Source organism: Mus caroli, chromosome 3 (assembly GCF_900094665.2).
Source record: "Mus caroli chromosome 3, CAROLI_EIJ_v1.1, whole genome shotgun sequence".
NCBI classification, from domain to species: Eukaryota; Metazoa; Chordata; class Mammalia; order Rodentia; family Muridae; genus Mus; species Mus caroli.
This window is the reverse complement of record NC_034572.1, coordinates 76,760,873-76,782,412: the sequence shown is the minus strand read 5'-3', so window position 1 is coordinate 76,782,412 and position 21,540 is coordinate 76,760,873. Positions and strand designations below refer to the sequence as shown.

Genomic DNA, 21,540 nt, shown 5'->3' with positions numbered 1-21,540 from the left:
TGTCCATCCAACTGTATATGTGGTGGGTCACAGCGGGCTTCAGATTTTTGCACTGTTCTGGGAGCCAGCTGTCCTGTAGAGTCTGGCCTAGGAAGGACAGACATCCAGTTGGCTGTCGGAAGGTCCAGAGAACACTCACCAGTTGTTTCTCTGGAATCATTTTTATGTTTAATTTTGTCTTGGTTCTTGGGAGAAATGACACTTAACTCAGAGTGTGTGAACTTGGACTTTAATTTAGAAAATGGAAATTTTCTTTTCCAAATAGAGCCACCTGTCTTTGCAGTAGTAAAAGAGATGACTGGTTATGTAGAATTTTCTATTTAAGGAAATTGTACATAACATTCTTTTGAAATGTGGTAGGTGGGATGGAATTCTTGTACAAAAGAAATGAAAGTAAACTTTCCATGTAAACCAGTAGATTCTGTGGGTGTAGCCCTTTCACTTTCAGTAACTTGTCGAGAAATGTAGTGCACTGTGCGTGTTTCCACTTACTGAGAGTGGATGTGTACAGTGAGGAAACCTGTGTGCACCGCTGGTTTAGAAACACAGCCTGTGGCTGTGGAAGGGAGTGGGTTGAAAGACCCGAAAAGCCGAAGAGGAGAGAACTGAATCCGCAGTGGGAATTCCTAAGTCAAACACAAATATAAAACCAGATCTGAGCCCTAGATAGTTCCTTCCAGGGAAAATAAGCTAAGGAGCTTAAGGGCAGCTGCATGCATGTCTGCACTTGTGTCTCTAGCCTGAATTTCGTCATTAGCTCTAACACCTCCCATCCCGCCATGCCTCTTCCATATAACCTGTGCCCACACTTTGCACTCACTCTTGTGTGTTGTCTTAAGTAATACCTGATTGCATTTGTATTTCAAATCTAACTAGTTCCCAGTTAATATTTGTGTCAAAATTTAGAAGTCTTGCTGTCTCACTCATTTTCCTTAGATCTTTGCTAACTCCGTGAGGCTTAAGAACTCTGTTTTAGTTTTGTATCCATTTACTGCCAAAAAATGTTGGTTGAGTGTTGATACATTCTAATAATAGGAATTTTTACCTATTTCCCATGTAGGAGAATATTGGTTCTATCTGTTTAGCTATTTTTGATAGGGGAATGACAGGAATTGGAAAGAGACAATTTCCTGGAAAAGTTTCTAAAGAGCCAGACACGCTGCATTCTGAGCTAAATCAGAGACCGAGGAGATGCCAGGTACAGAGCTTGAATCTGAATTAGTGGTTTCTCCATAGCAAAGAGAAATAAGGACAACCCAGAGGAAGTAATGGAAGTGAGAGACTGCTTTAAAAGCACATACATAAGGGATCTGCATTATAGTTGAGGCTTACTGGCAGGCTGGGTCCTTGTGAGCACTTTAAAAGAAATTTAATAGAGTAGGTTCTGATTTATACGGGATTCAAGGTCAACCTCTGAGCCTAGTGCAGAGTGAGCTCTAGTTGACTTTGGGCGGCTGACCCAGGACCAGCAGTGGAGGTAGCATGTCTTTGAATGAAAGTGAGGACGTGACTGTGACTACTCCTAGGTATGGTTGAAGAGAAGATTTTTACTGTAGAAGGATAGAGCACCCAGAGGCATGCAGAAGTGTCCAGACTGAATGTGGCCAGCAGAACAGACCAGGCCTTGAGAGGAGGGGGGAAGAAGACAGAGGGACAGGAGGGGCCTTGGAGAGGTAGAAGAACCAAGAAAAGGAGGACCAAGATAGTGTGTGGCCACATTGGAATCAGAAGCTGGGGGAAGGGAAGCAAAGGGTGGGTGGAGAAGGTTAGGGTAGGGGGAGGGGTGAGAAGTGCTGAAAGGAGCCAGCACTCTGCCACAGGTACTTGGGATGCTGGGGGAGCCTGGCAACCAGCATCTGCTTTGATGTGTTAACTACACACCACAGCCATCTGTCCAGAGGTTCTTTGGGGCCTAACAGTGTTGGGATGACAGCCTCCTTAGTACTGGAGTTCCCCTAACTTTCCCAAAATTTCAGAGGTACCAGCCCCTCTCCTGAGCCAGTTCCTTGTGACTCTGAGACTCTTGGAAGCTCAGCATAGAATCTGTTTTTGTGAACACTTGAGTGACCTTGTACGTACTGAATTCTCTGGATTAAATCCCTTATGTTCCAGATAGCTAGCTTGTTTCATGCAACCTGAGACTGAAAAATATTAAGGTGAGAATGAGCTTCACTGGAAGGAAGCATCTTACAGGAGCAGCGAGTGGATGGATGGTCGGTGGACTGGAGAAGCCGGATGCTTTGATGAATGGATCCATGATAGCTCCCACACCAGCTTTCCTGATAGGCTTAGTGGAATTGCTTAGTGAGAAACTGTCCCTGGGACACAGAATTCTAGACCATATCCCCAGAGGTTCTGATCTGGGGGGACCGGCATTAGTTACCTTTCTGAGTGACAGAATTCCTGAACATGTTGGCTAAGTGTGGAAAGATTAGTTTGGGCTCATGGCTTTAGTAATCTCATTCACGGGCGGCTGGGAAGCAGAGAGATTGAAGGGTGTACATATAGCTGCTCCCTTGAACAGTTACCTCCCAGTGACCACTTCCTAACAGTCACCAGCTTTAAACTCACCAAGGGATTCATTCTGGAAGGATGTAGTACCTTCAGGAAACATTGGCCTCCTTGTGAGGTAACATCAGTCTCTTACCATGATCTAGTCACCTACCTCCCAAAGCCCATTAGCCAGTATCACGCTTTTAACACATGAGCCTTTATCGGGGTAGAATTCATACCCCAAACAGGCTTCTCTGGCTGTTCTTAGGGATGGCCAGATTGGATGCAGTGGACTAATTAAGCTGGGGCTTATGGGTATTCTTTTCTTAGGAGGGAGGGAGTGTTTAGAAGCTGCATGTTTTTAGAGACTCCACTGTAGACAATTTACGTTCCTTGGGTTAAGTAGTTCATTCTGTCGCCGCTGACAACAGGTTTCCATATTTCCAGGCTAGAGTGCACAGGATTTGTATTTTGTTATTCCCAGAGGAAGAACATATGTTACTGAATGCTGAATGAAAATGGAATTGTTTGTAGTGAAAGTTTAAAAATCTGACTGAAGGCTAGGGAGATGAGTCTGGGTAAGGGCACTTGTCCTGCAAGCCTGGTGACCCGAGTTTAGTCCCTGGAACCCATGCAGATTGGAAGGAGAGAAGCAATTCCACAAAGCCACCTTTGAGCGCCATACATACTTTGTGCCATATGTGTGTGCCACCCCTGTAACGTACAGTAATAAGTAAATATTTATTGAATTTAAAAAATCTGATGTTTGTTGCATATTTTATTACACATGCTATTGTAAAATTGTAGTGTTTTATTGTGTAATGTGTTAATGTCAGTGTGTTTTCTTATCTGTTTTAGACAAAGGAGAAGTAAGGTGGAAGTTCTGTAGGATAGGAACTGCTTCCTGGGAGAATTAGGGATGATTTGGAAGCCAGTGAAGCCAGAGTCACTGAGCTGTGTGGGTTGACTGAACTCTGGAGGCTGGATAGCTGCGAGTCCCAGGCCCTGGCACGAGCGAGCTTTGAGTTTGTCCTTTGCTGTCCCCACTTGTCCTTTCTGCCTCTGTCTTCCTGTTCTCTGCTGGCCTTGTAAAGGTCCATGCTCACAGGTTATAAGGGACTTCACCTGTGTTGTGTTTTAGTTGTTCCTGGTGATTGAAACGGACAAGCCCTTCCTGATGGAGTACCTTGTAGCAGCAGGGGTTGGATGGCAAGTGGGTCTCTACTGAAGGGCAGGGCTGTTCTCTGCAGCTGCCAGGCGCTTGAGATTAAGCAGGGTGGTTTTGCACTGGGATAATAGGCAGGAAATAACTGCAGCTCACAGAGTTCTGCATAATCATGAGAGACATGAAGGGTGTTAATCAAACGCATCTGCATATGACATTTTCATTATGTACAAGAGGAGCTGAGTGTGCTTTTGCACACACAGATGCAAGGTCTGTAGGGCTGGGCTGGGTGCACATGTGAGAAGCTGCATCTGCCAGAAGGGCTGTTCTTTCCCACACCAGAGAGAATGAGTGGGTTGGGGGCAGGTATACATACTTTTAGCTCTCTTTTCTTCTTTTATCTTAATACTTTATTGAGATCATTCACATGCCATGTACAGTACAATCTGGTGGTTTGAATTTCATTTTTAACCATATTTTAGGGTTATGTAGGGACTATTATAGTCTATTTAGATTTTCGTCCTTCCTAAAAGAAGTGGTTGAGTGTGTACATCCATGCATTCTTGCCTGTGTATGATGGGGTCCCAGGGAGGCCAGAAGAGGGTATCGGAGCTCCTGGAGCTGGAGTTTTAGACTGTTATGAACTGCCCTGTGTGGGTGCTAGGAACCAGGTAGGCTCTGGTCCCCTGGAAGAGCCATAAGCATCTTTAACCACTGACCCATCTTGCCCTTGTTTATAGTTTTAAGTACCCTTTCTCTCTTCTTTTTAATGGAAACACAGATCTTTTGGAGGCTTTTGGAAAGATGCATTTCTCAGGAAGCAATTGTTTTTTGAAGTCAACGATGGTTTAACATTACTGACTTGAACTTAGCCTCATGACCTACAACATAGCTGCTGGGCTAAGGTGGGATCCTCTCAGGTTCACATGAGTTCACTCACGTGCCTTTAGCATTAGAGTTCTGTTGTGCTGGTGCCTTGCAGTAGGGGCTTGAAGCTTGAAGACTCTGTTGCTCAGATCCTTTGCCACCACATTGGCCAGTTCGTTACTTCTGAGGGGGCTTGGTGTGGGAACACATCAGCAAAATGAGCCTGTGAGCTGTGTGCTGGGCTTCCACTCAGCTCTCCAGGGGTTTATGTAACTGGCTTATAAATGCTTTCAGCTCTTCGTCATTCTGGAATTGTAAGTTATGAATGAAGAATTTGCACGATGAAACCAGAAGAACTTTTAGGCATTGTGCAGTAACATGTGCTGCTGTCCTGGTGGGTGGGTGGTTTGCTCCCCAAAGGATCTTTTGATTATGAAATAGTCATATTCATGTACCTCATGAATGAAAGAGTGACCTTTACTCTACAAAATTCAGTAGACCACAGAGAGAGTTGAGTTAACAGTGGTGCACAGTGTGTGACCGACCATTCCCTAGTTGGGTGAGATGCATGGTCACCTCTCCATTTGGGTCAGGGGTGCTTACAGGAGAATGTGCAAGCCGCTCACTGCACAGCCTACAGGGTGTTCAATGAATGACCCACCCCAACAAGAAGTATACATTAGTCTTATAAGAGGCCACTGAAGTGTCCTGTGGGGGATCGTCCTTCCCAATCAGCTTACTTTACATAATCTACACTTGCTGTGCGCGTTCCTTGTCCGCTTTTCTTACTTGCCTTGGACATGAGACAAAGGAACCTGGAACAGCCTGCCTGGCTCAGGGCAGCTTTGGGGATCAGTAGCTCCCCATGTTAATGAGCCAAATCATTTGGATTTGAGCCGGGCCCATACTTGGGTGCTACTTTCTGAAAGCTTTTCTAAAACAAGGATTAGCCCCACTGCCTTCCTCCAGTCCTGATTTATCTGTCACGGAAATTTCAGATGTCTGGCTCAGTATATCTCAGAGTTGAAGCATTTGTAACCATCTTATGCGTCACAATTTTGTCTGTCCTTGTCATGACGAGAGAGAGAGAGAGAGAGAGAGAGAGAGAGAGAGAGAGAGAGAGAGAGAGAGAGAGAGGAGAGAGAGCGCAAGCGCGCGCGAGCATGTGTGTGTTGAGTGTGAAACCTAGGCCATGCACACACTAGGCAAGTACTTTCCCACAGAGCTACATTTTAATCTCAATCTTGATATTTTGAAAAAAGCTGAATAAGAAATATCAGTTACCTGCATTGCTTTTTTAAAAACATCTGTGCACATTTTTGTAAGTTAGATTTACTAAAGGTAAGGTTAAGGTTGAAATTAGGAAATAGTATTCATGATGTTTTGTTTTTGACATGTTAGGATGAGACCATTTCCTACTGGATAATGAGAAAAATGTTTTGAGGCTTGAACTGATTTCATAAGCCCGTGGCACCAGTTGGGACAGTTTTATTTATTTAGCTGACATTGTTTGCTGAGAGACTGTTCTGAATGCTAAGGTTCAGCAAAACAGACCCACATCCCTATCTGGGTGCATCTTTGCAGCAGTGGGAAGCCAGGCAGCAGTGACCATGTGCAGACTTACTGAACCTCACAGATGCTGGAGGAGCAGTAGGGACTGGAAAAGTCGACAAAGACAGAGAAGAGACAGGAGTGTGGATTGTGAACCTCACCAGAGGGTATAAGTGGGTATAAGTAGGGAATCTTTTCAAAGATTTAAAGGAAGGAAGAAATTTGCCAAGAGATTACCTGAGAGAAAGATGCTTGGGAGAGGGACAGCTGCAGCAAAAGCCATGGGACTGGACCTTAGATCTTAGAGCAGACTGTGGACCAGGAGATGAGGAGGTTGAGTTGGGTATGGATGGACCTTGGGGGACTGTGGCATGGACTTTTTTATGTAAGGCCTCTGAAAGCCAGAGTGAAGATGCAGGGTAGAGCACTGACTATCTCTGAAGTGGGTTTTAAAGGACTGTATCTTCAGAGTCGACCATGTTCCATAGGGAAAGCAGCAGCCAGGCAGTACAAGGGACCAAACTTGCTGATGGGGTCTGCACTGAATGGTGGACCGGGCCTGGTGACTTTGAGAGCAGATAAGGTTCTAGTGGATTGGATGTGGAGTCTGAGACAGAGAAAGGGTCAGGGTGACTACTGTGTAGGACCATCTGGTTTGGTGCTTGAGGTAGCATGGTCTTAGTTGTCCTTTATGGGATGAGTAGGCTGGAATGCTGACCTGGGGGAGAGCCTGGGTGTTGGGAGTGATGTCCGAAGACTGATTAGTCTGAGAGAGTTCTGAGGTGAGAAGGTGGAGAGGACTGGGCCTGGGATACAAGAGTCAGAGTAGAGTGTACTGGGGTGAGGGCAAGAGGTAGGTCCTGTGTAATAAAATAACAAAACTGCATGCTTTGAAAGAGCAATAGTGTTAGATGGAGAGGATCTGAAAGGTGGGAATTGCTACTTGAATCCATACAAAGGAATAGTACAGGCTGTGTTTAGGAAGTTAAGACTCTTCAGTTGCCCTCAATTTTCAAAAACCTGCCATTCTGAATATTTTTAAAGTTCTGGATACAGCAGCGCTTCACAGGAAGCACTTTACGGTTTAGGGAGTCTGAGGAGAGGGAATATTCTTAATGCCCCGCTCCTTCCAGCATTGCTGAGAGTATCTGGCAGCTGCCTTCTCAGTTTCCCTCCATCTTTTTTTTTTTTTTTTTTTTTTTTTTTGCTTCTTCATAATAGCTCCTCCCCCTCCCCACTGTTGGTTGCTATTGTAATCTACCGTGATGGAGTGCTCTGCTTGGGAACTGATGGCTGTTGACTGAGCATTACGGGGATCGAATCACATCCTGCTGGCTTCAGAATCCTCCAGCTGCCTGCTCGCCTTTGTGAATCTGCACAGGATGCTTGCTGCCCTTTGTCTAGGGATGGGGAGTGCTGCAGGGAGAGGGGAAGTGGTTAGAGGATGGGGTGGGCTGAAAAGGAGCCCCGGGAGAAGGCTGGGGGCTGACCTGTGATGAGCTGGAAGCAGCTCTAGAAGGGGCCTGAGCAAATAGGCCTTGGCTCCTAGGCCCCGGGACTGGAGGGCCATTCTTTCTTTTACAACCTCTTCAGCAATTACACTTCAGCCCTCAAGGGTTTGAAAGAAAAATTACAATTTAAAAGGAAGACTCGGGTGCATGATTTGCATATGAGTGGCATATGTATAATTAAGGACAATTAAATTCCCTGGCTGAATTGAAAGGGAGGCCCCAGCTACTTTTACTGGGTCCCTGTGGAGTGCAGCCTGTGGCTGTCAGTTCCCTGGAATTCATTTGGCAGAATATTGCCATCTTCCCTGACTCTGCTTGTAATAAATGGAATTCTGGAACAGACTCTTTGTAGCTCTCCCTGATTTGTCCATCTCTTAGTCTCCATTCTGTCTTCCCTTCCTCCAGGGAGGGGCCTACACTCCACCTGACTACTGGCAGAGCTCTTTACAGGCATCTTATTCAATTCTTCTTTGAGTTGATAGGTCTTACTTTACCAATAGAGGATACTGAAGGTCTTGTCACAAGACCCATAGTCAGTCTCTGGACACATTTCTAATTAGCTCTGAGTTCCCTGCCTGGGACCCGCTGATATTGATGGCCCTGGGACTTTAGTGCTTTCTCTTCTCACTGTGCTGTGTCCCATGGTCACCTTCCTCCCAGGATTGCCAAGGAAGCAAGACAGTTTCTAGGTTGTTCCTCCTGGTTTTAAAACTTTGTAGGGTCCCTGTGTGGATTAACTCAAGTAGAACAGACATGCAACTGCTTCCTGTTGCTGCCCCAGATGAAGGAGGTACTGTGTGCTGGTAAGCACAGGTTATGCCAGTCTTTGAGAAGTAGATTCATCTGGACTCTTACTGATGAGGCTGTCTTAGTATTTTTCTATTATTGAGAAGAAAACCATGACCAAGGAAACTTACAGAAGATAGACTTTATTGGGGGTCAGTTCCAGTTTTAGAGGATGAGCCCATGGCCGTCACACCAAGGAGTCTGACGGGAGGCAGACAGGCATGGCGTGGAGCAGGGCCAGCTTACATGTGGTTCACAGGGGGGGCTTGGCGGGATACACTAACTGGGCCCACCTCAAACTCTACCACTAATGACACACCTCCCCCAACAAGGCCACACTTCCTAATCGGTCTCAAACAGCTCATTATCTGATAACCAAACTTTCAAATAAATGAGTCTGTGGGGCCAGTCACATTCAAACCACCACAAGGCTTCCTTTTAGGACTTTGTTTCTGGAATGCCAGATGGGGACATCACTCAAGTGTTCTTTTCGCCACCTCTTCTGTCTCTGGTATAACATGTCAATCAGGAGTAGCACTCTATCTTTGACTCCCTAAAGTGTCTCAGGTTCTCCAGCTTCCTTGCAGATGGTAATGAGGCAGAACACTGATTCTCAACCAGCCATATGCAGCATTTGTCATTGACATCAGCACTTGGCTACAGCTCTTGAGGACCACAGTTATAGTTAGTGTGCTTTTCCTAGTGAAAGGCAGTAGACACCGTCTTTTTCTTTTTAGACATTTGGTTTATCGACAGGTTTGGGTAATGTTTGTGCGACTGTTACCAGAAAACTCAGAGGCTAGACCCCATGAAAATCTGGCCTGGCCACATCTCTCTGGTGGCAGGCAGTTGCTGTGGCATTTGCATAGGACTAGTGCCTCTGAGTAGTAGCTGCTGGCAGTTTCTGTCACTAGACAAGGGCCAGAAGTGGCCTCAACTGCAACTAAATGTTTTAGTCACATCTCCCTTGAGAGATGCAGAGCTATGCAGCTACTCCAGGTCTCCAGGGTCCCCACTGCACACAGACGACTGTGGTCCCTGTCCTTCGCTGCTATGTCATTGCCACAGTTGGAAGAGGCCACAGCATTCCTTGGAGCTTCTAGGGTTCCAGCCTGTTTACTAGAATTAAGATCACTGGCTACACCCACATTCAGAGGAGCCTTGGATATGTGTCCAGCTAAGACCCCATTATGAGGCAGAAGAAGGGCCTGGGTGGTGGTAGGGGCCCAGAGAACAATCTATCACAGATCCTGGCTTAGAAATATAAATGGTCACCATTATATGGTCACAGGAACATTGCTTTGACACAATGCATTTCTGAATTAACCTCCTGTCCCCTCTGTCTTGTATTAAGGAATATTCTTTTGGGCATATTCCAGACCCTAGTCTGTTTTCTTCTGAGCTTTATATGAGAGAAAATTGCCTTTAAACCATTCTGGCAGTAGGATTATTGCATAGAAGTGACCTTGGTGGTAACTCATGTTCTGTGGCCAAGTGTGTGATAGGTGTTCAGAGGGCAGCTCCAAAGAGCTCTTCAGAGACTTCTGCTACATTCCTATTTGTTTATAATTTATTTATTTGTTGGTTCTGAGGTTCAATCACAGGGCTTATGTACTCGAGCCACATGCAAAGCTATATCCCTTCATTACTTTTTAAAACATTACTTTAAGAAGGTAGTATATATCTGTTTTCTTCCACAGGAAGGAGTTGCACTTTTTGAATGGCACCATATTGTGCAAATATTTATAGAATAAGAATAGGCCCCAGCAGAGTTGGACATTGAGCCACAGGTTTGGATTGTGTGAGGTTCTCATCATTGCTGGAAAGCCAGGAGGCTGCTTGATTCATTGTGGCCAGACAGACCATGAGGTCCAACCTTCAAAAAGCAGTTAAAAGCGTAGAAAATCTACTAGATTCCTCTGTCAATGTTGCTTACATTGTGTATATTTGTCTAAACATTATACTGATAATTTACTCATGTTGGGTAAGAGTCTAATGCTGGTAGGTAGAAGTGAATGCCAAGAGCTTGCTATTCCTGAATTATTATAAAAATGAGTCCAACTATCAGATTGATTCAAGAGCTTCAAGATAATCTTTTAAAGAGGCAGGCTCACAGTTGGCCTTTGATCACTGTAATAAATACCCACAATAATCAGCCTATAGGAGAGAAGGTTTATTACTTAAATATGTGCGATTTTAAACTTACTGTTTTGAAAGGCTTCATTCCATGGTGGGCTGGCCTTCCTAGTTTGGGGTCTGTGGAAAGTTTGGGGGGTCTTTGGAGGACTCTCTTAGTCTATTCCTGCACAAACAATATGACCAAGAAGCAAGTAGGGGAGGAAAGGGTTTATTCAGCTTGCACTTCCAAATTGGTGTTCATCACCAAAGGAGGTCAGGACTGGAACTCAAGCAGGTCAGGTTACATAAGCCAATGCAGAGGCCATGGAGGGATGTTTGCTACTGGCTTGCTTCCTCTGGCTTGCTCAGCCTGCGTTCTTATAGAACCCAGGACTACCAGCTCAGGGATGGCACCACCCACAATGGGCCCTCCCTGCTTGATGACCAGCTGAGAAAATGCCCCACAGCTGGATCTCATGGAGGCAACTTTTCCAACTGAAACTTCTTTCTCTGTGATAACTCCAGCCTGTGTCAAGTTGACACAAAAACCAGCCAGTACAAGGATTTAGCCAAACCATAGCACTTCCCTTCAAGGAACTGTAAATACTTGAATATCTAAGGACACTGGGAACTGGGTATGGCCACTGTCATTCTATGGATGCATTGCTTGTCTCTACGCATGGAAGAAAAACCCTGTTCTTTGTCTCCCCAGTTTTGTTTGCTGTGTGCATTTCTGCATTGTCTCCTTTGCTCTAATACTAAATTATGTTTTGTGCTACCTTCCTGTCCCAGAACTGGAAGAAAAGACAACATGGATTTTGTATTTTGCACATTAGGAAATCATATTCAAATTATTTTAACACAATAGTATGATTTACCTCTAGAGTCTAGGGAAGATGCCAGTCTTTAAACCACAAAGGAGTTGTACCTGAATTAAAGAGAGGAGAGAGTTGGAGCAGGACCCAGGAAAACATGCCCTTAATTGCTGCCCTGTCATTTGACAGGCATACAACCCACGTGGTTGCTGGAGTTCTGTACAGCATGCAGAATATGCTGTGACTAAGTGTGAATATGGTGGCATATTTTGAAGTTTGTAGAATTGGAAATATAGTGCTTTTTGAAAATGCAGTCCTGATGGTGGGAATGGAACACAAGAGACTTATTTGGTGTGAAAGCATGAAATCCATAGAGACCTCTCAGAACCACTTGCTTGTGGAATTAAGGAAGGCAACAGGAGTAGAGTTCTAGATGGCTTCCCTGAGGACACATAGGCTAGCCACTCAGCAGGGTGAGAATCACACACACCACCTTCACTGCCATCTTGGATTCCACCTGGAGGTTCTGGCAGCTGTCCCTCCAAGAGTACAGACGGAATGTCCAGCCAGGAGCTTCACAGAAGAGTCTAGGCCACAGATACACACAGGCTTGGGAAGTGAATCAGCTAAATAACAACAACAAAAATAGTGCTGGCGCATCTAAGCAAAAGGGAATGTATTGAAAAGAGTTGGGAACTGACAGAATCTCTAGGAAGAATTAAGAATAGGCCTGGGAGCACAAGCTGGAGGGGATTTGGCAGCTAGAATGACTGCCTGAAGAACTTGCTAGGGACATTGCTGTCTTGGCCATTGACACAACTGCACTACTTCTGCTGTGGTTGCCCTCCCTCCCTCCCTTCTTGTTGCTTCAGTGTCTGATGCCCTGCCTTAGGTGAGTCGGTCTGGTCACATCTTGGTCATGTGGAAGTATTCTAGCTGCAAGGGGAGCTAGTAAAACTGGTACAAGGCCAGTTCAGAAGCTGGAGAGTGAAAAATCTACAAATGTTGTCAGGAAGGTACTGAATAGCCACCAAATAACAACTGTTTTTTTGCCGTGAATCAACAAAATCTTAAGAGATGGTAGGTAGAGCTACTGGGTGGGCAGGAATCCTTTTCCAGAGTAAGAGAACTGAGAGGAGGAAGTGTAGTAAAAAATATTAAAAATCCCATCCCAGGACCTCTTCCCCTCCATAGACCATTTATGTCCCCGAATGAACACACACACAGCCTTCATATTTTTAAATAGCCTTAGCATAGTAGCTGAGCAGCTGCCTACCCTCCATGCTGTTAGAATCTACTGTCACTAACCCCATTATTTAGTATGTCCTGTCTGAGCTGCATTTAGCCCACTTGGGCTCTCTGGGCCACGTTCTCTTCGCTCTTAGCCCATGGCGGTTCTCCTGCCTCCTGCATGTTCTTCTAAGGCAGCTCCTCTCCTCTCCTCCCTCCTTGTACTTCTTTCTCTCTAAGCCTGCAGAACCTCAACCCCACCTATGTCTCTTCTGCCCAGCTATTGGCATCTTTAATCACAATTACCCCCACCCCTGGGGCCTAGTGGCTACAGGCACAGTGCAGACTCCTGGGCTTCCCCTCACTTAGCATTACAGTAGACAGTAAAAGACACGGCCTCCACAAAGAAGAGCCTCCTTCAGTCTTGTACAGAGGCACTGAGAGAGGAGCTTGAGGGGATATAGACTGTGCAGCTGTTGTGGAAGGACAGCAGACAGCACCAGTTTCCTAGAAACCCAGGAAGGGCTGCTCCAGAGATGGCAGCCAGCAGAGAGATTAAGGTAGCTCAGCCCTCGACTCCACAGCTTGTGGATCGTTGATGCCCTTAGCAGAAGAGTGGGAGGGCTAAGTGATCATGAGGAGGGGGCAGGCCGTGGAGCCAGGGGTTCCCTGTGTGAATTCACATCCCATTCTCTACCTGGAGGAGGAGGGCTTTGGCAAGTGTTTGAAGTCCTCCGGTCATTTCCTCATGTGTGAAGTTGGAATGTGTGCTAGTCAACTTCTGGTTACTGTAGAAGAATACTTGAGGTAATGAACACTTTTAAGTTTCTGTTGGCTAGTGATTGTAGTGTGTCCTGCCAATGTCCAGATGGGATAATTGCTTGTGTGTCTCTGGTGGAGGTGCTGGATGTTGGGTGTGGGGAACATACATAGAGCAAACTGTGCTCTTCGTGGTTTTGACCCACACATGACTGCCTTCAAGGACATGGTCTCAGTGACTAAAACCTTCCTACTAAGCTTTGCTTAAAGATTTCACCACCTCTCACAGGCATCACTCTGTGGATGAAGACTTCAACAGATGGGCATTTGCAAGCTTGATGACTAACTGTAACAGATAAGTTTCCACACAGCTTGCTTACAGTTAGATGGGATAAAGTTCTGGGCTAGCATCTCGCACCTCAGAAGGACCGAGTTCATAATAGCTGTCATTATTCATTAACATGTAGGCTATGAGAGGGAAGAGGGTTTGGAGAAACAGGGAAGGTCAGAGGGCTTAAGGGACCAGGGCATAGGTTTCTTCATATGTATGTGTAGGAGAAAAGAGAGAGAGGGGGTAATGTTGAAAATTCCAGGATCCATCCAGAAAGAGTAGTTGGTTAGACATTGAAAGAGGAATTCTCTCTGGGAGTTACAGGTGTGAGGATATTCATTAGCAATTTTAGAGACACTTTAGTGGAGGACATTTGTCATGGCCTTAGGAAGGCCTGGTCATCAATACATTGGAGCTGTCTCCAAGCCCAAGCTTTTTTATTTTCCTTTTTTAAATCACTGAGCGTGTATCCACAGACCCAATTTGCGTTCTCAGAGCCCTTTATTCTTTGACGTTCTGTCTCATTGTATTAACCATAAAACCTGGAGCTTTCTACAGTAAAAGAAACTAAGAAACCATGTTCTGCCAAGAGACCTTTATCTCCACTGTGAGCTTTACTGTTATTTCAAGCCCTGCAGTTAGTGATGTGTCGTTTCTGGATAACAGGATGTAGCCGTGAACATTGAGCATCATTTCCTCGTGGGATGATGTGCTCCCGTTGGGTGCAGAGGCTTTGTGAAATGAGTATGGATCATTTCTCTTGCCCACCCCCACTTCATTGGCCGAAGTCATTGTCTTGACTTTTTTTTTTTTTTAATTTTGTGCTATCTAGGTGTTGGCAAAGTTTATTAAAAAGCAGCATCTTGGTAGAGTTTTGATGGAAACAGACTATTGAGGAATATGGAGAACAGTCAGGTGCCATCCTGCCTTTGCTTAGCTGACAAGCCACCCAAACAACCAGACAGCTGGTTATAGTTAACTTATTTTCATGTCAGAGTTTCCGGGCTGTTGTTTTTGAAGAATGTGTGTGACGTCTGCACCTGGGCTGACTTGTTCTAGGAGTAAGGAATCCAGGTATCCACACAGTTCTGAGAATGTCAGCTGCATCCAGCACATTCTACAGATTAGGGGCCTGAGCCCTGCTCCCTGGGCTCCTACTACAGCTGTATCTGACTCAGGCTGGCTCATTTCTAATCAAAGGTCTTTTCTTTTGGACTAGCCACCTTTCCAAACTTTTTTTTTTAATTTAATTTTGTTTTATTTGGCTTTATTTTATATGTATAGAGAAAAATATGACTGTTTAGGAAAAAGAGAAAGACATGAATTTGGATCATTTAGACAGAGATAGGCCTTTAAAAAAAGTATGGGGTTCCTTGATTTTGGGACATTTAGACAGCAATAGACCTTTAAAAAAGTGTGGGATGTCTTGATTTGGGTCATTTAGTCAGAGATGGGCCTTTAAAAAGTATGAGGTGACTTGTTTTGGGTCATTTAGACTGAGATAGACCTTAAAAATTGGGATGACTTCATTTCAGTTATTGAAACATAGATGGGTCTTTAAGAACTGTGGGCTGCCTTGATTTGGATCATTTAAACAGAGATGGACCTTTAAAAAGTGTGCGGTGGCTGGATTTGGGTCATTTAGCTAGACCTTAAAATACTGTGGGATGCTTTGCAGCTGTGTCTGACTGCTGAAAAGGTTCTGTTTCCTGCAGAAGGTGGGCATCTTTAAAATAGGACTTAAAGTAAGCAGGAGGCTGTAGATCAGAAAGAAAGCATGCCGTTAGCTTACACATAGTTCTGAACTAAGAGTGAGAGAGATAGAGATACATAGATAAGAGCTCATGTCCTCTCGGGCATTACCACCAGTGTTTTCCATCGCTCTCCCTGTTCCAGAAGCGCAGAACAGCTCCTGCGTTGTTCCCTTGTAATAAAAAGTGTATCTTACAGATACAGGGTAAGAATTTAAAACACAGCATAAATACATAATTAACTTTTTGTTTTATTTTGTTTTGTTTTTTTTTCAAGACAGGGTTTCTCTGTGTAGCCCTGGCTGTCCTGGAACTCACTCTGTAGACCAGGCTGGCCTGGCTGGGAACTCAGAAATCCGCCTGCCTCTGCCTCCCAAGTGCTGGGATCAAAGGCCTGCACCACCACTGCCTAGCCATAATTAACTTTTATGAGCTGCTTTTGTTTACTTTGTGTCATTTGGAACTAACTCTCCTGGAGTAAAAGACACCAGTTGAGGGTTGGCATTCCCTGACAATGGGTTGTGTTATTAAGGGTGAAAGTTGCAAAGGTAAGGCTGGCCTGTGAAACTGTGGGGGCGAGAAGGTGGCATATTGTTCATTTACCACAGCCTCTTAGGGTTTTTCTTGAAAGGTGTTGGTTTGGAAATGTCTTTAGTCTTTGACCCACAAGCACTGATGATCTGAGGATAATTATGATGTCCACATGTAACTAATTATGGCCACTTGCTACTTACCCACTGGTGGAACGCCAGCCACCTTTCCCCCCTAACATTTGCACCTCAGTAATGAACACGAAGTCCCTGTGACTCCGAGAAGTATGGGACTGTCTTCATCCATCAGTAATCAGTTCTGCAATAGACACCAGCCCCAGAGTCCTCTGGTCTAGTTCAGTTCTGACACTGTCTCTGGTCACATCCTTCAGACTAAGAACACAGTCCCAAGCCTCCTTCCTACTTGAGGTGCCCTGCCACAAGTCTGATTATTTCACCCATACTTCTGACGCACAGGCTGCAGGCAGGGTTCCCACAACCCTCGAGGTTTTTGATACATTGGATAGAACAGCTCACAGAAGCCAGGGAAACATTAGCTCAGTTTTACTGTAAAGGGTGTGACAGAGGACCCCCATGAGGCATTAGGGGAGGCAAGCAGGAAGGTGTATATATGGAGGCTACTCCCCCCCACTGTGGTCCTTCAGTGTTTTCAGCTGTGGGGTCTCTATGGAGACTTGTGTGCATAGGCATAGGCTGAGAGGCTGGTTAGGAATCCAGCAAGGCCTGCTTGTTTAACTCTCTTGGAGCCTAAGTGCAGGACAGCTTTCTATATGCTGCCTGCAGGACCCTAAATAAGGACAGGTCAGAGAATTTCTTAAAACAGAAAGATTGGGAAGGACTGGTTTCCAAGAAGTGAAGAAGCTAAGTTGTGGTTTGGAGGGCTTGTCTTGGGGAGGGAGCTGTACTGTTAGTCCTCAGCCCTTCTGTCTGAGCGCGTGTGTGGGAAGATTCTCCGGCTCCATCCGCTCTGATGGGCTTTGACCTCTCAGAGCTGTTACTTTAACCTACTTAATGTTAAGCTTCCATATGCCCTGATATGCTGTCCAAACTTTTTAGGGAGGTGACATAAAATCTATTAACAAGGAAAAAGGATCTTCTGTGATTTCAGGGGGGTGGAAATCACTGATGGGATTTTGCTTTTCTTTTTAAAGTTAGAGAAATTTGGGGTGTTTCTGCTATATTACTTTAAATTGACCCCCAGATGCCTGATTTTTGTTGAGCACATGAAGTTTCTGACTGTGGAATTTGAAAATCTGTAATGTGGGAGATAGTCCAGTCTGTGTTTCATTTGTTCTATTCATAGACTGTCACTATGACTGCATTGGGATCTCTCAGTCCAGAGGCCAGCATGGGCACTGCGCCCCAGTGGCCTCTGCATTGGTCTCCTTCCTTTTTTATTAGATGAGTGTCATCCTCTTTGTAACAGGATACTATGGTTATTATATAAATCATGGGCAGGCATGAAGCAAAGGCCATGTCCTCTCACTTTAGCCCATAACAGCTGTAAGCTACATACTGCTGTCCCTGCATTTTCTTTTTTAGACGATAAGGCAGACAGACACTAACAAATGAAGCTACTGACTGGCTCAGACCAGGAAAGCAATGGCCATGGGTGTGGAACCAGGCTTGTGAGACCTGCAGCTCAGGCTGTCACACAACAGGCTAGGCCTAGTTGGTTCCCAGATAGTGTTCTCCCTTCCAGTGGCCCCAGTTCTGAGTTAGAGATTTGCCTCTTTGTGCTTTGTGACCTTGTAAGTTGAGGAAGTCCTCCAGGCTTCGTCTGCCCACTTGGAAACCATGTGCAAAACCCAATGTTCAACTCGTGGCTCTGGCACTGGACGGAAAGGAGCTGCTCTTTGCTGCTGTTGTGCGTTACTAATATAGCATATTTCTGTGACCTCTCTAAGGTTGCTTGGGGTTCTCCTGGAATGCTAAGCCCTGACCAGTTTCTGAAGTGTGTGTGCCCATGGTGCACCTCTGAGGTTGTCACTTCTGTTCTGGAGGCAGCTAGTGGTCTTATTTACAAGTGAGCTGTAGTGCTGGGCTCTAGAGTCTGAAGGGATCTAGTCTCTATTGGGTGGAAAAGTTGACAAGAGACCAAAGTGTCACTTTGATTTTTAACCCAACTGGTGTTGGAGATAGGACAGAGACTCTGGTAGCTCTGAGCAGATGTTTTTTGGAGGAAGGGAGTTTGAAAAGATTGTAGCTGGAGTTGTAAGGAGTGGGGTGGTTCTCCCACCCCTCCAGAGAATGTGCTTTCAGGAAACAGCAAACCTCTGAGAAAGGTCTTCTAAAGGTCACTATACTTTCTAGCTGGCAGACTTAAAGTGGGGCCAGCTTCCTGAGAGCTTTGAGGGAGGGGAAATGGTAAGCTTCTGTTACAGAGACTATTCCGAGTCTCTAAATAAAGTGTGCTCACTTAGGGAGCTTCTTCCAGTAGACATCTCTGTGCTATGTAACTTTCAAATAGTCATACCTCTGTCTATCTGTCTATCTATCTAATCAATCCATCTAAATGTTTATATCTCTTGTTAGAGCTTTATTATATTTTTCACTTACATGTGCTTGATTTGTTTTTCTACTGAATTGATCTATGACTCTTGACTTTTTAAACATGTTTATTTGGTTTTATGTGTATTAGTGTTTTATGGTTGCATGCATTTATGTGTAGCATGTGCATACCTGGTTCCCTAAGAAGTCAGAAGAGCAGTCACATTTCCCTGCACTGCAGCTGCAGATGGTCATGAGTCCTGTGTAGGTGCTGGGAACTGACCCTGCCTGAGTCTTCTGCGGGACAGCAAGCACCCCTGTCTTCTGAGCTCTCTCTGCAGCCCTGTGACTTGTAAAGGGAAGTGAGATCACAGTGAGCACTCAGAGGTGCTGAGAGTGTGACTTGCCATGCGAGAGTTTATGTGGTTCTTATACCACCCAGCACTCAGGAGCTGAGACAAGAGAGGTCCATGAGTTTAAGACCAGCCTAAGGTACATAATGCCTAGCCTGGGCTACAGAGTGAGCCTTTATCTCAGAAACAAACAAAACAAAATGAACTAAATGAATCCAGACCTGGTTGGAAATTATGCCTACTTCCAGCAGCCTGTTACACACAGGCCTTTCCTTGGTGTCTTAGGGTCCTGCATAAACATGACCAAGAAGCAAGTTGAGGAGGAAAGGGTTTATTCAGCTCACACTTCTACATTGATGTTCATCACCAAAGGATGCAGGACTGGAAACTCAAGCAGGTCAGGAAGCAGGAGCTGATGCAGAGGCCATGGAGGGATGTTACTTAACTGGCTTGTTCCTTTGGCTTGCTCAGCTTGCTTTCTTATAGAACCCAAGACTATCAACCCAGGGATGGTCCCACCCACAAGAGGCCCTCCCCCCTTGATCACTAATTGAGAAAATGCCTTACAGATGGATCTCATGGAGGCATTTCCTCTCTTGAAACTCCTTTCTTTGTGATAACTCCAGCCTGTGTCAAGTTGACACACAAAACCAGCCAGTACACCTATTAATCATTGGCCTAAAGAATTCAGGGGCCAGAGTTTCCTCAAACCTGCTTTACGGATGTGTTTTTCTTTGTTTTGGGTGTGTGAAGATGGGCCTGTTACCTGACTTCATGCAGAAAGAAGCCTACTAGTCATTAAGTAGGGCTTCGTTTGTGTTGTCATCTGTTGGCAAGATCTGTCCATTTGATAAATGTTATATTAACTGTAAGCTAGACGGTTGTAAATTTTTAGAACTCTAGTTCAAATTTATCTATAAGTGAGTAAAATTAGATAGCATGAATTTAGAGTCATTGTACTGAGTGTATGATTACAAAATTCAAATTTAAACCTAAGCAATTAATGTCTCTCTCTCTCTCTCTTTTTTTTTTTTTGTCTTTTAGCTTCTCAGATAAACTGTTCATTGGAAAAGGCTTACATTTTCAGCCGTCAGTTCTAGATTTTGGAATACAGTAAGTATTTTTTTTTTAATTTATAACTAAATTCATCTTATTTGTATTTATCTTCAGCATATCTTTTTAACATTTTTATTTTTAATTATATGTGTATGTGTTGAGTTGTAGTTATGTCCACATGACTGCTGATGCTGACAGAAACCGGAAGAGGACATTGCTCCCCTGGGGCTGGGGTTACTGGCAGTTGTGAGCTGTTCAACATGGGTGCTGAGAACTAAGCTCCCATCCTCTGCAAGATCAACGTAAACTAATAACCATGGAGCCCTCTCCAGCCTCTGGCCTCAGTGCATCTTACATGATGATATATACACAGTGCTATATTTTAAGCATATAATAATGTGAAAGGATCTCAATCCTGAGACTTGTTAAAGGAATAGTTCATGAAAGAGAGAGTACAAAGTTATTTTAAGCCCTTTGACGTTTTTGATGTATGTTTTGCATTGCTTAAGGTTTGCAGTTAGGCCCTTGTCCATGCCAGGTGTATGCTTTCCTACTGTGGTATACTGTCAGCCCCCATCCAGTTATGTCATGATATGCCTTATACTATTTGATAATAGCTAGACTTCAGTAAGAATTCAGTGGTAAGTCTTTGGGTGTTTTTTGGAACAAGTTTGATTATTTTATAATAGAAAAATGGAATACTGATGATCTCTGAATCCTTTTAGGCCAGATGCAATTGCTTGCCTTCCCTGCTGTACTTTCAGGCTGGAAGTTGTACTCTATTGATAGTTCCTGGGTAGTTGTGGACGTTTAGGCAGAGAAGGTGAGATATACTGTAAGGAGAGTCACAGTGCTAAGAACCATGAAAGAGGAAATGCAGGCTTTGGGATCACACAAGGAGAGGAGGGGCCTTGTCTGGGATGCAGTTAAAACTTAAAGCCTGGTAGTAGGCATTGAAAAGGTACATCTTCGATTTGTCCCCTCAAAGCTCTGCTTAGGTTCACAATCTGTTCAAGAGATGCTGAGTGAAGTTACCTGGTGATGAATGACCCTAGGGCCAGTGGGGTCTGCGTGCTTTGAGCTTTCACCTGCCATTCTTGTCACTTTCTGACATTGTCATTGTCTGCATTTCTGAAGGTTAGAGCCACAGGCAAGGAATGAGCTATCTTGCTGAGCTTTTCAAAGGAGTTTTTTCTAAAGGGAGGAGGAGATCAAATTGTTAAAGTAGTTTGCTAACTTTACAAGATTCTAGGTGTCTGAACTTATTACTGAACTATCTAATTATTAGCAAGGTCCTGCACTGTAGTCCTAGCTGGCTTGGAATTCACAGAGCTCTCTATCTCCTCAGTGCTGGCACTAAAGACTTGTACTACCATGCTCAGAGTATTTTATATTGAATTACTTACAAAAATAGATTAAGAAATTTGTTAAAAGTTGAACTTATAATCATTTATCTGATAATATAAGTTAAATGATTTATAATCTCACTGACTTCAAATCTGAGAGAATAGTTTACAGGAAGGTTTTTTTTTTTTTGAGGAAATTGTGTGTGTGTGTGTATGTTTGTGTGTGTATGCATGCACGTGGGACTATTTTAGAGACTATTTTAGATTGGTAGGTATAATGAAATGGATCATGGTGAATATAGCCAGAATAGGAAAAAAATTCAGGTATATAGGATCCTGGCTGTCATTTACTCTTCCAGAAAATTCC

General features: G+C 44.5%; 1 protein-coding gene across 1 annotated transcript in view; it reads left to right on the top strand.

The window, feature by feature from the left end:
- The window catches only part of Tmem131l (transmembrane 131 like), a 142,235-nt gene that overhangs the window by 51,846 nt on the left and 68,849 nt on the right, over positions 1-21,540 (top strand). The window contains exon 4 of the mRNA XM_021157333.1: positions 19,816-19,884. Coding sequence (XP_021012992.1) covers positions 19,816-19,884 — 69 coding nt within the window. The remainder of the gene's footprint in view (positions 1-19,815; positions 19,885-21,540) is intronic.